General features: G+C 36.8%; 1 protein-coding gene across 1 annotated transcript in view; it reads left to right on the plus strand.

Annotated features, from left to right (window-relative positions):
* RAB1A (RAB1A, member RAS oncogene family) overlaps positions 1–13,337 on the plus strand; it is a 27,221-nt gene continuing 13,884 nt past the window's right edge. Inside the window, exon 1 of the mRNA XM_030877395.3 lies at positions 1–243. Coding sequence (XP_030733255.1) covers positions 221–243 — 23 coding nt within the window. The 5' untranslated portion in view covers positions 1–220. The remainder of the gene's footprint in view (positions 244–13,337) is intronic.

The raw sequence follows: 13,337 nt of genomic DNA on the forward strand, positions 1-13,337 counted from the left end.
TCCTATTTCCTGGTTCGCCGGCGGCCATTTTGGGTGGAAGCGATAGCTGAGTGGTGGCTGCTGCTGATTGTGTTCTAAGGGGACGGAGTGGAGGGAAGACGATTGCTCTCTCGGAACAGCGTATCTCATTCCTCTCCCTTCGACTACGCGTGGCGCGGAGAGTCAGGGCGGCGGCTGCAGCAGCAAGGGCGGCGGTGGCGGCGGCGGCAGCTGCAGTGACATGTCCAGCATGAATCCCGAATAGTGAGTGCAGGAGAGCGCCGGTCGGCTGGGTCCGTGGGCCAGCCTGGGAAAGCTTAGAGGGGGCGAGGAGGGCGGAGGCGGGGGCCTCGGCCGGGGTGAGGTGGGGGTGATGGGGCAGGAGAGATTGGCGGCGGGGAGTCGGGCACCATTGTCTGACGGAGGAGGGGCGGTCGGGGGGAGGGATCGGGTCGGAGGGGTGAGCCGTCCGGGCCTGGACCCAGTCTGGTTGGAGTCCTGGCCTGAGTGCCAGGCCGGTGCGGAGGAGCAGTCTGGTAAGGGAGTTGGGGTGTCGGGGAGTCGGTGGTGGGGTCGTGGGAAGGGGTAGCTTCTCTTGGAGGCAGTGACTTTTGAAGGAGGGCCTGTTTTTAAGGAGAGGGAGGGGATGGGGTGGGAGAACTCTCCTAGAGGACACTGTTAGACCCTGCGCCCGCCGTCTGCGGAGCTGTCAGAGCCGTCGGGGTGGAAACCAGCATTACTTGCAAATCTTGAGCTTGTTGGCTCTCTCTTCCACCCTCCGCGCCAGGTTGTAGGTAATAGGGATGCTTTTCAGGATTGCGTGGGATTTAGGGGAATGGGTAGATGGTGAGAAGAGATTTAAAATTTTTAGTTCTCTTTTAGTTTTTTTCTGGAGCTCTTTACGAACTCAGCGGTCCCATTGCCTTCCCAAAAACCTGGGCATTTGTGAGAATTTTTTATTTTTTTGAGGACACTACAGTCATTTTGCCATGTGTAGGTCAAGGGAAAAACAAAACACCAGCACTAAAACCTAGGGACATCTTTGTGATATTACCAACTAAAAGGAAGACTTTGCTTTCAAGTTGAAAGAGAAACGAATGGGCCCTATGATAGATCTGTAGGGTTTGGATTACCTACTTGAATGCTTGCAGATAGGGAATGAGGTTCCATGACGTGTCATGAAAAGTTAATGCATTTCTTTTTCTTGCTTACTCAGTAAGTCACCACAGCAGATGTGACACACCTGGCACCTTTCCTGGGAACTGGTGTTCACTTTCCTTGGGAAGACTTTCTTGGGTTCTCCTTAATGGCCCTTAAAAACATCCTTCTACAGTTTGCATATTGAAATTAAGGAATAATTGAAAGAGATTTAATTGGTATTCCTCTATAGTGTCAGAAGGGTTTGAGGAATTTTTTAAAGCAAAGATCAGTATTTGACCTAAATGTTGAATTTATTTGCTGCTTTGGTCAGTTACTGCCGAACATTTCCCCTAAAAGGTCCGCCCATGGGTTTAGCTGACTGTCATGTGTGTGTCACATGGCTCTTGCAAAATGCATTCTGACTTCAAGTTTTGTAATACTGTGGTTTGATGCTGAAATGTCCCTTTTTTTTGTTTTAAATAGAAGTCATAGTATTTTATTAAAATTTTATATACCTTAAGAAGTTGAAGAAAGTGTTCTAATAGTGTCGTATTTGCTGTGTTGGCAGTTTTTTATCAAGGGCTCCAAGGACAAAGTTGGTTATGCATAGTTGGGCAGAGTTGAACTTGAGGTCCCTAATTTAGTAGTTCCTGGCAACAGTAAAGCACATGGATTTTCCATTTTATGGAGGTTTGTCTTCTGTTCAGGAGTTTCTTAAATTTGCTACATATATTAGTACTGTAAATAGATCTTGAAGATTAGTTGGACAGAACCATGACAAATGATTTAGACTCTGAATTTGTTTCTCCTTTTGTAAAATAGGAGTCATCTTTATTCCTATCCGGGTAGCTGTGAGGCTCAGGTATATATAGAACAATTTGGTAAACTGTAAGAGCACTGTAGATGGTGTACATCATTATGTGAGGCATTCCAGTAGTGCTGGGATTTAGGAATATAATCCTTACTTGCAAGGAACTTATAATGGAATATAAAAAATAGATTTTATATATGTTGAATACCAGTACGTATGGCAAGTTCCAGATGTGTGGCATGGATTGGAGCCACAAGATTTTAAAAGAAGGTATGGGATTGTGGTTGGCTAGTAGGGTTTAGAAAGACTTTATAGAAAACAAACCAGTAAGGGAGTTACTAGCATTAGATTTGGAGAAGCAGTGGGAGTGAGAAGGATTGTTCAAGAGAGAAGAAGAAAGAAGAATGGTTAATAAATGGCAAGGGTAGTAATTCTTAAGTAAATAGAGTGCCAAACCATTCTTTCTTTTGAGGACTCTAGATTAATGACCTCAACAGAATCAGTCCCAGAAATCATTTGTATATTTTTATGGCCTTGAGTGTGCCTGTACCTGGGTTACTGTATTTATATTCTAGACTGTCTCTTAAGTAAGATAACCTAGGAGTTTGGAAAAATGTTTGGAAAAGCACTAGTGAAAAGTACTAAGGTGAGAGGAGGTGGTATTTTATTACAGAAGGTCACAAAGGCAACCAGCAAGCAGATTTTTAGAAATCTGAGTTCAGCGGTTTCTTCTTTTTATCTTTAATAAAAGTTTGTTACCATCATAAAAGTAGAGCAAAATTGGAAAATAGAGAAAAGAAGGAAATTCTTACAGTTTAATCGCCCAAACACAAGTCCATTTGCTTTAAAACCTTGTTCTAAACTTTAAAGTCGCATGTTTTTTTCTTAAGTTAAAACTTTTAATGGATGAATGCCTTTCATGATTCCACAGTGTTATCCTAATAGCTAACATTTATGGCCACTTATTATATGCCAGGTACAATATTGTACATTATAATACATGTATATTATAGCATACACTTTATATACTAATTTGAAATAATAGTATACTAGGTAATGTTTACAGGTGCACCCCCAAATGTTCCTTGTTTTGGTTTATCATCTACTATTTATCTTAATCCTTTTAGAAAGTTTCAAAATCTGCTTCATGGGTGCTGCTGAATTTGGTACTGAAGATGTGTTCTTGACAAAAGAAAAAGTTTGGTTCTCTCAGAATGAACAGGATTTTAGATTTATATAGGTTGACATACGATTACCTGTTGGTAGCTTTATTATGGAATGCTTTTACTTTATGATCTTTAAGTTGTAAGCTTTTGGTTTGGGAGTGAGGAGAATAAGAAATATGTCAATCAATGATTAAATTTTAAGCTTTTTCTTTTGCTACTTTCTATGTTATTTGGCTGATTTGGGAGAAATGATGGCCCTGCGTTATCTTTATGGTAGAAATTAAGGTTAATGACTGACTCACTTGAATTACAAATGCTACAAACAAAAACAAAATGCAACTGAAGTGGAATGTGAGCGGTGGAAAAAGTAGATGGAAAGGATCAGAACTTTCTTTTTTTTCTGGAGATTTGAGGAAAGATTTTGATTTTCCTGAGCTAGATGGTAAAGCAGGCAGTGATTATTTCAGCACACTGCTTAAGAAGTACTTAACATTATTCTCATATCAGAAGCATTTTTCGTAATCCATTAGCTTCTAGCAGATTTTTTTTTTTTTAGTGTCAAGAAAATAATTTTGGCCGTTTCATCAAGGAGTGTGTTAAGAATAAAGTAGGTGTACCTATCATGAATATACCAGTTAACTACGGTAGGAAGAACTATATGTAGTAGTCTCTTTGGATCGGCTAGATCCATCGGTTAATGCAGAAAAAATTTGTTTAAAAAAAAAACTTACCTTGTTTTTAACTTTTTAAAATATCATGGCTTAAGTTTTAGTCAGTCTCTTAAACTTTGTTTTCTGTTATGGTAGACTCAAGGAACATCTGACTTTTTTTTTTTTTGTCAGCACTCTGCTTTGAATAAATCTGTCTTTTAACTTAAGGGTTTAAAGGTAAAAACAAGTTAATCAGTTCTGTTATTTGTCTGAAAGAGTGTAATTTCATTAATAAGTATATCATTACTGCCTTTTACATAATTTTTAGTTAGAATTTTTTTATAAGAAAAGAAGCAGAAATCAACTAAAAATAGATTTTCTTTTTGTAGGTTGCCTTGATGACTTTTTCGTAGTGTTGGTAATGATTTGAGAAATTCAAAGAAGTTTAAAGAAGAGGTATTCTCACTATTCAGAATATGATTATTTAATGTCCGTAGAGAATCAATGTATGTAATTCTTTGGGTAATGTAAGTTACCAGTAGCTATATAGACTTTCCATCTTAAGAGTTTTGTGTGAATGGATGATCTTGAAGGATCATTGAAAGAAACTGAAATTTTGCATTTAAAATTTTCTTCTTCCTTTTCATCATAATTAGGTTAAAGTATAAGATGTTGACGGTTTCTTACATATTCAAGGGTTTTTTTGTTTTTTTGTTTTTTTTTTTTGTCTTAAAGATGGAAGAGCTTCAGAATCACGTGTTCTCTTGCCGACTGTTTAGTTGACTTTTAAAGAGAATTTTGCTTTCTAAGCAATTTCTTTAATATTTCAGTTTTTATTCTAGAAGCAATCTTAGTGATTTATCTAAGTGATTATGATTAACAAATGCTAAGCATCTTGCTGGATTCATATCCTATCAGCAGTCCTTTGGCCGTGTGTGTTTTCTCTCCTTGGCAACTTTTGATTGTACATATATGATGGTTTTACTATTTGTAGTTGTAATAGTTAAGTTTCATTTTTGATAGTTAAGAATAGCTTCCTTTTGCTAATGTTACCCACTCTTGTCTCTTTCCTAATATATAAAAACAGGGTTAAATAAAATGCTTTTTAAGATTTTGAGATTTTTAAAGATTTGCTAAAAAATACTTTGAGTGTTTTAAGATGAAGAGAAACCGAAAATGTCCCCCCCACTTTTGTTTTTTAATCTTACAGGGAGAGGGGAACAGTCAGACTATTCCACTGTTTTCTTGTAGAAGGTGGGGCTGAGAAGAGATTGCTTCTTTGATATCTGGAATAGAATTTAGGGAAAAAAACCAAAGTCTTGGCTTTTCTTTGGAACCACCCTGTGATGTTTCAGATTATAAAAGGATAATGGTGTAATGATATTTTGGGGAAAAAAATAGTCCTGAGGCCTTAGGAAACAAGAGAACAAGTGTTTGTTGGTTTGTTTACTGACTTAAACATGTGAAGAAATAGGGTACAAAGGAGAGGTAGGAAATGAAATATTCCTTGGTACTTTTGTGACTGATGGCTCAGTTGGTCAGAACACCCCACTTTATTAAATCCAAGATTGTTGATAGGTTCCAGTTGTTTACTCTGTTCCATGTTTATAGATTCCCAATTCTGACAGGTAGTGTTACCTTTGCTCACAAAGGTGACCACTCTTTGGAAACATTGTTTTTAATAATAATAGCTACTGTTTAACAAGTGCTTACTCTTTGTGCCAGCTACTTGGCTAGGGTCTTTACCCAGGATATTTTATGCAGTCTGCATCTCAAACTAGTGATCTTTACAAAGGAAATTGAGTGAATTATATAATTGAAGTTTTCTAGGAACAGTGATGGATTTAACTTGTCTGAATGTATTTTCTTTGAATAACAATAGTACTTAAGTGGAATTGTTCTTTGTCCTTCCTACTCTGCCCATAGATATTTTCCAGTAACTTGATTTAGGGCATTTATTCCTTTTTTTTTTTTTTTTTTTTCTTCCCAGTACGCGGGCCTCTCACTGCTGTGGCCTCTCCCGTTGCGGAGCACAGGCTCCGGACGCGCAGGCTCAGCGGCCATGGCTCACGGGCCCAGCTGCTCCGCGGCATGTGGGATCTTCCCGGACCGGGCCTCGAACCCGTGTTCCCTGCATCGGCAGGCAGACTCTCAACCACTGCGCCACCACGGAAACCCTGAGCCTGTTTCTTTATAACGTGATTAGTACCGCCTCAGTTCTGAGTCTCAAGAGTAAACTGTACAGTGCTATGCAGGAGTTGACACGTGTATTCCAGTAAGGGATGTTAGAATATATGTAAGAATATATGTAATATATATATATGCAGGTGGTTTCAATTTTAATGTTTTTCTAACACATTTAATCATTACACATTGATCTCTGACCTTGTCTATTTGAAAAATGTTTTCAATACAGATACTTAAAATCTTCCAATGAATGTACACACACACACACACACACACACACACACACGCATGCACACGCATGCACACACAATCTGATTTCCCTGGAAAAAAAAAGCTTGGTAAAGAAAATAGCCAACCCTTTCTTTCTCTTTTATCAGTTAGACTGTGCTAGGAGTTGAGGGGTTTTTATTTTTTAATTATAAAACACGGACTTTGCTCCCAGGTGCTTACCAGTTAAGATGACTCAGGCTCGAACAAGCATAATCAATTTAACAGTATTAGCAGAAATTAAATCTTGTGATATTTTTAAAGAATAAGATGGCATAATAGTGCAAAAGATTCGAAGAAGGGGCCTAGGATTTCTATTATTAACACAAAGTTTTAGTTATATTGCTTTAGCTGGAGAGGAACAGAGCACTGAGGAGGACTTTCCAGAAGCCCTGACACTAGTCTTGGGATAAGGTCAACAAATAACAATTTGAGTTCCCACCACTACTCAGAAATTTTATGTATGTCCATTATTTCCCCTAATAGTATGAAGAAATAGTGTCCTAATTTTACAGCAATCAGAGCCAGAGAAGAGTTAAATGGCTTGCCCAGGGGCATTCAGAGGAAGCAGTAGAATTGGAATTTTAACTCAAGGGCCTGTGATTTTACAGTCCAAGTATGCTGTTTCCAGTTTAGTGTGTGTGGTTAACTTCTAGGAATTTAAAATTAAGCCAGTTAATTAGACGACTAGCATTTTTGTGGTCAATTATGTCTAAAATTCGTGATTGGAGAGGCCTTTTTAAAAATGTTAAGAAGGGCTTGTGAGGTATGTATTGTGAATGGCCCTTTGACTTTCTTCACATCTTGTGTTGGGTTGATATTTAAAGCTTCTCTAGGCGTGAAGTTAATTATCTTATCCATTCTCAGTTTTTCTACCCTCATGACTATTCTTGAATACTTATACTTGGGGCCTTAAAGTCATGGATGTCTTTCTGTGAGAAAAGCAAGTAAAGCAGAGAATGCCTGTCTCTTCCTGGAGAGGCAGGCACATTTGCTGCAGACCGTGTTACTGTTTCATGTGTTGCTAGACTTCGGGAGTTGTGATCATAGTACTTATAACTGTTAGCTGGTAATTTTTACACTTTTACTTTAGATTATACTGGTAAACTCCTGTGATACTTTGTCACCCATCATCTGTACTGAAACTCTGGATAAATAGCTTCAAAGTTTTTGTCTGTAGCTCTTGAGATTTTTCATTAGGTTGCATCCTGATTTGGAGGGAGGAAGGAAAAATAATAATAATTGCCACTTATTGTGCCCCTGTACCAGACACTGTGCTAAATGCTTTAGAGGCAATATTTATAATCTTGATCAGAGCCTAACTGGGTGGTAGAGAGTGCTAATTGAATCTTTTTACAGATGAGGAAATAGAGCCTCATAGTGATAGATTAAGTACCTTACCTCAAGATCTTGTAGCTAGTATGTGATGAAGCCTGAATTCAAATACAGTTCTTTCCAGGTCTAAAACCCATGCAGGCTTTGAAAGGTAAGGAGGTATGGACACTTACAGCCCCTCCTTGGTGCGTTTTTCACTAAATATTTGCTGTTATCTACGTGGTAAGACCATTTACTCTCTTGTCCTCTTGTATGGCTTACTACTTCTTCAGAACAACCAAAGTTTCCCTCATTTTCAGAATTCCAGCTTTGGATTTTTGGAACACTGTTTTAAACAGAGATAAAGTGGAACATGGAAAATTAATCTATTGTCTCTAAATATTTTTTTAATGTAGTTTTAGGGGTCAGTTATGGGGAGAGTTTTTTAAAAATTGCTTGGCTGTTTTCTTAAATATGGAGGAAAGACTGTTGCCCTCTCAGATTCTTGGTAATTATTTATTTGACTAACAGACTGCTTTTGTCCATAGCTGAAGGTTTATTTAGTTTTTTTTATTAATTTAATCACAAAAGTAATATGTACTCTGTAAAATTCAAATGATATAGAAGCATATGAAGTAACTAAAAGTTCTTACCTCTTTTATCCAGCCTGATGGGCAATTTTGTTGCTGTTGCCGCCACACCACATGGCATGTGGGATCTTAGTTCCCTGCCCAGAACCCACGGCCCCTGCAGTGAAAGTGCAGAATCTTAACCACTGGACCTCCAGGGAAGTCCCCTGATGGTCAATTTTGAATTGTGTTCTGTGCAGCATACTTAAAGTGAGTGAAGAAGAAAAGTAGATGTCAAGCACAATTATTGCAGCTCAAGTTTTATTAATCATTCCATACCCCAAAGACTAATAGATTAGTGTATAGTTTAAAAGTGAATTCAAGTTTATTTGGCCACTATATCATAATATCATAACCATGATTTTGTTTTAAATTTGTTATGTGAGCTTAGTTTTAGGGTGTTTTCAAGTATGATTTTATAAAAAGATAAAAACTAAATGATTCCTATCATGCAGGTGAACTTGTTCTAGGTGAAAGAGAACAAATTTAGGTTCCATTGAACTTTTTAATATAACAGGCCTTTTCTAAGATATACTTATAGCTGACACTGTGAAATTTGTATTTTGGGGGTACTGTTTGGATAAAAACAATTATATAGTTCTCCACTGTTTACTTTTGTCTTCCTTGGTGTGTTTCCAAAGGGTAGTTGAAACTTGTGTTAATGTCAGTCAACTATCTCTTATATTCATTGACAGGTGAATTATGTCTGGTAATCCAAATTTTGTTTCATAAAAGAAGAAAAAAATGTTTATTCTTATTTAATCCAAAAAGTTGACTTCATATCTTTGTGGCTATATTGGGAATGTGCCAGTGCTGTCTGCTTACAACCTTGACCTACTCTACCTACTTAGATGTCATTTGTGTTCGGACAGGTATGCTGAAAGAACTTGTAAGGTTGTTCAGTCATTGAATAAATCATTGATTAAAAGTTTTTCCTCCCCTCAAATGACTTTTTTTTTTCTGGTTAGAAAAGTAATACAGTCTGACTGCAGACTTTTTAAAAAATATAAAGAAAAGATTGAGTGTAATCGTACAATTTAGACGTGTCCATTTTTCCCCAAATCTTTTGTGTGTACAAATTTTTTTTAACAAAAATGGGTTATACTAGACAAACATAGTCTGTAATCTTTTTACATAACAGTATCATGTAGTAGTCTCTTTTGAGATTATAGAATTCGGAGTAGTATTTTAGATTCAGCAACAAGCAGATTCATCTCCTACTTCATATTTTATAGATGTAGTTTGGTAACTTCATTAAAAAGGAAAACATTTTACCTAAATAGAATTTTGAGTCAAAATGGGTTTTGGTAACTTTTTAAAAATATTGTTTCATGCTCTCTCAATAGTGATGTTTTTTAAGGTATAGAAAATGTTAATGCTTACATGCAAAAATGGCATGAGTATCACGATTATGTTCAGATCATAAATAATGGAAATAGAGGATCTAGAGTATTGCTGAAGTAGACCAGGAGTAGACTTAAGGAGAAACTGATAGCAAAAATAATTTTTCACTTGCTACCATATTTGACATTCCACCATCCAATTATTAAAAGGTTGAATCTGCCCCTTTCCATCGAGCCTTAATCTATGTCAGTCTTAACTGTCTTACTTTCTCACTGAATTATTTCCACTTTAATATTCTCAAAACATACTTGTGCCTCAAAAGCAAAGTTTTTATTTTACAGAATCCAGCATGATTTATGATTGTTGATTTAACTCGAGAAAACACAAAATATGTCTCTCATGTTTAAAAAAATATCAGGGGCTAGCTTTTCAACGAGATTGTACCTATTTCACTAATGTCCTCATAGTTTGTTTTTCTAAAACCTTTTTATTTTGAAATAAATATAGATTTACAGAAGAATTGCAAAAGTAGTACAGGGAATTCCTGTATACCCTTCACCCAGCTTCCCCTAATATTAACATCTTATATACCATGGTACATTTATCAAAATTAAGATATTAACACTGGTAAACTATGAACTAAACTATAGACTTTTATTCCAATTTCTCCAGTTTTTCCACTAATGTCATTTTTCTGTTCCAGAACCTAATCCAAGATACCATATTGTATTTAATTGTTATGTCATGTTAGCCTCCTTCAGTCTGTGAGTTTCTCAGTCTTATTTTTCATGACCATGACAGTTTTGAAGAGTTTAGATACTTTGTAAATTTCCCTCGGTATGCATTTGTCTGATGTTTTCTCATGATTAGACTGGGGTTATGGATTTGGAGAGAAATACCATAGAGGTGAAGCACTCTACTCATTACATCATATCAGAAGGTACATAACATCAATATGACTTATTGCTGGTGATGTTCACGTTGATCACTTAGTAAAGGTGGCATCTGTCAGGTTTCTCCAGTGTAAAATTACTATTTTTCCCTTTCTACACACTGTTAGAAACCAGTCGTTAAGAACCCACACTCAGGGGAAGGGAACTAAGCTCCACTTCCTGGAGGGAGGAGTGTTCAAAGAATTTGTGGGCATATGTTAAAACCACTGCAGTAATAAATATTTGGGGGGGACAAATTTTGAGGCCGTGCAAATATCCTAAGTCTCCTTGAAGTTTCACCCACTAATTTTAGCATTCATCAGTGGATCTTGCCTGTAGCAGTTAATCTACCAGTGGTTTTCTATTTCTCTCATCCCTTCTACATGCATTAGTTGGAATCCTCATGTAAGGAAGTGTTGTCTCTCCTCTCCTATTTATTTAGTTAATGATTTATACACTTATGGACTCATGGATATTTATTTTATTCTTTGGGTTATAATCCAGTACATGATTGTTTACTTTGTGGCTCAGATTGTTGCCTTGGCCATTGAGGTTGGTGTCTGTCCTTTTAATATGCCATGTCCCTGTAAATTTTTTTCTCTAGCATTTTGCCCAAAATGTTACTCAAGTATGGCTATAGATATTCTTTAGGTGTTTCTCACAATGAAAGAGACCTGATTAAAAACGCAAAATTAAAATGTTCTCTGATCTCTTAGCACAGTGCTTTGTAAAAGGCACGGTGTTATATTTTGGATGAATAAGTCAGTTTACCTTCACACAGATAGGTATGTTAAACATAAGAGTGGGGAAAAACAGACTCCAGACTACTTACGGGGAGAAAATATGAAGTGTCGTTGTCATAGTAAATTAGACATGAAAAGGACCTGAGGAAATTCTGATTGGGAACAGTGGATAGGATTTACTAGAACTGTCTGATTTAGGTGAGTGGTGATTACAGTTGTACATAAAGATTTCTCAACTGATATAATTCAGTTTTTTCACTTAAGTCAAAATGGTATTGCAGACTGAAAACTTAATCCAAATTCTTGAGAATAAAAGAAAAATACATTTAAAGTCTTACTATTTGCTAAATTATTCTTGACTCTTTGTACCAGAATTCTGATATTGAGCTTTCTAACTTTAGATTTGTATATTTCCTATCAACATTTCTACTGGGTTCTGTTTTATAAATATAGTTACAGAAATGTCTTTAAGTGATCTCAAATATGAATTCTCTTGTACATCCTGTGTATTAATAGTTTAGAAATAAGGTACTATAGGAGTAGGTAATTTAAAACGTTCCAGTGCAGGTAGCATGCTGTTGATCACAGTCTCCTGGTGTGTGAACTCAATAAGGCAAGAAGTTTGTTAGTTGATTTTGTTTGCCATTCTCCTCCACGTCTCTTGTGGTGTTAGTGAAGCTGATGGTTTGGGAGAGAACAAAATAGCCTTCTTTGACAAGATTCATTTTGGAACAGAGTGCTCAACTCTTCATGTTATTTACAATGGCTCTGAGCCTTAAATTATCAGGAACTCATAAATAACGTTTCAAAATAACGCCGCTTGTAAAATTTAAAAAGAATGATAATTGAAAAGTAATTTTAAAAAAATTGACTACTAATTTCCTTGAAATCATAATGTAACTTGTAGCACAGTTAGGAAGCTTTCATGTTTTTTACAGCCTTATGGTTATTCTGAAAGAGAGAAATTGATCTTTAAGGTAATGAATGATACCACAGGCAGCATATGTGGGCCCAGTGCTGTCTTTTACTGTAAAGGGGTCCAGTACCACTGATTCAGAGGATGTTTATTGAGTGTTTACTGGATGCCTGGCACTGTCCTGAGGGAAACTGGTTAATTCAGGGCATTTGTTGTATCAAAATTTTTGTTAAAAACTAAGTAATTGTAGTAGTATCGGTGGTGTGATTTTCTTTCTTGCTGACTGAAATGTAAATTCATTGCTAATGTTCAGTGTTCAGCATTCTTAAGAATTCATTTGGTCTAATTAAAGAGAAAGCTATCAGTAGTACTGAAGTGAGTCAGCACAGCAACTGTATTGACTAAAAGTTGTTTGGTATTAGGTACCAATAATTTATTAAGAGTAAATTTTTATAATCATTATCCCCACTACCCCCTTTTTTCCTTAGGATCTCAACTGGAAAGGATGTTAGTTGTTAAGTTCATCCTATGTTTCAATCAGCTCTTCCTAATGACTTATTTAAAAGCTTACTTCCTTCTGTGACCTTTATTTTGCTGCTGACTAGGGCACTTTGGATTTTCAAAAAAATTCTTTCCTTTAGGTATAATTAGGAACAATAAGTGTACTATGGTAATTCGGTTAAAACCAGAAAGCTATGTTTTAAGTAATACATATCACTGTATAAACCTAGGTAACAGTTGATTAATATTCACAGAGATAATCACTTCTAAACATCTTGCTTACATGTAAATCTGATAATTGTAATCTGCACTTCATTTGCAAGTGATACTTGGGGTTCACTTTAAGTACATAGCATTTTTTTTTAACTAAATCACAAGGAAGAAAATTAAGAATCATGTATATCTTCTGAAAAAAAAATCTGTAAATTCTGGATTTGTTGTCATTTTGACATTGCTTTAAAAGAACATACAGAGGGCTTCCCTGGTGGCGCAGTGGTTGAGAGTCCCCCTGCCGATGCAGGGGACACGGGTTGGTGCCCCGGTCCGGGAAGATCCCACATGACGCGGAGCGGCTGGGCCCGTGAGCCATGGCCACTGAGCCTGCGTGTCTGGAGTCTGTGCTCCACCACGGGAGAGGCCACAGCAGTGAGAGGCCCGCGTACCCAAAAAAAAAAAAAAAGAAGAACATACAGAATTGGTCAGAGTTGGGAACAATCTATGAGAGATTCCTTTGGAGACCGTTGGCTAACTGTCTGTTG

The sequence above is a fragment of the Globicephala melas genome, chromosome 12 (genome assembly GCF_963455315.2).
Source record: "Globicephala melas chromosome 12, mGloMel1.2, whole genome shotgun sequence".
NCBI classification, from domain to species: domain Eukaryota; kingdom Metazoa; phylum Chordata; class Mammalia; order Artiodactyla; family Delphinidae; genus Globicephala; species Globicephala melas.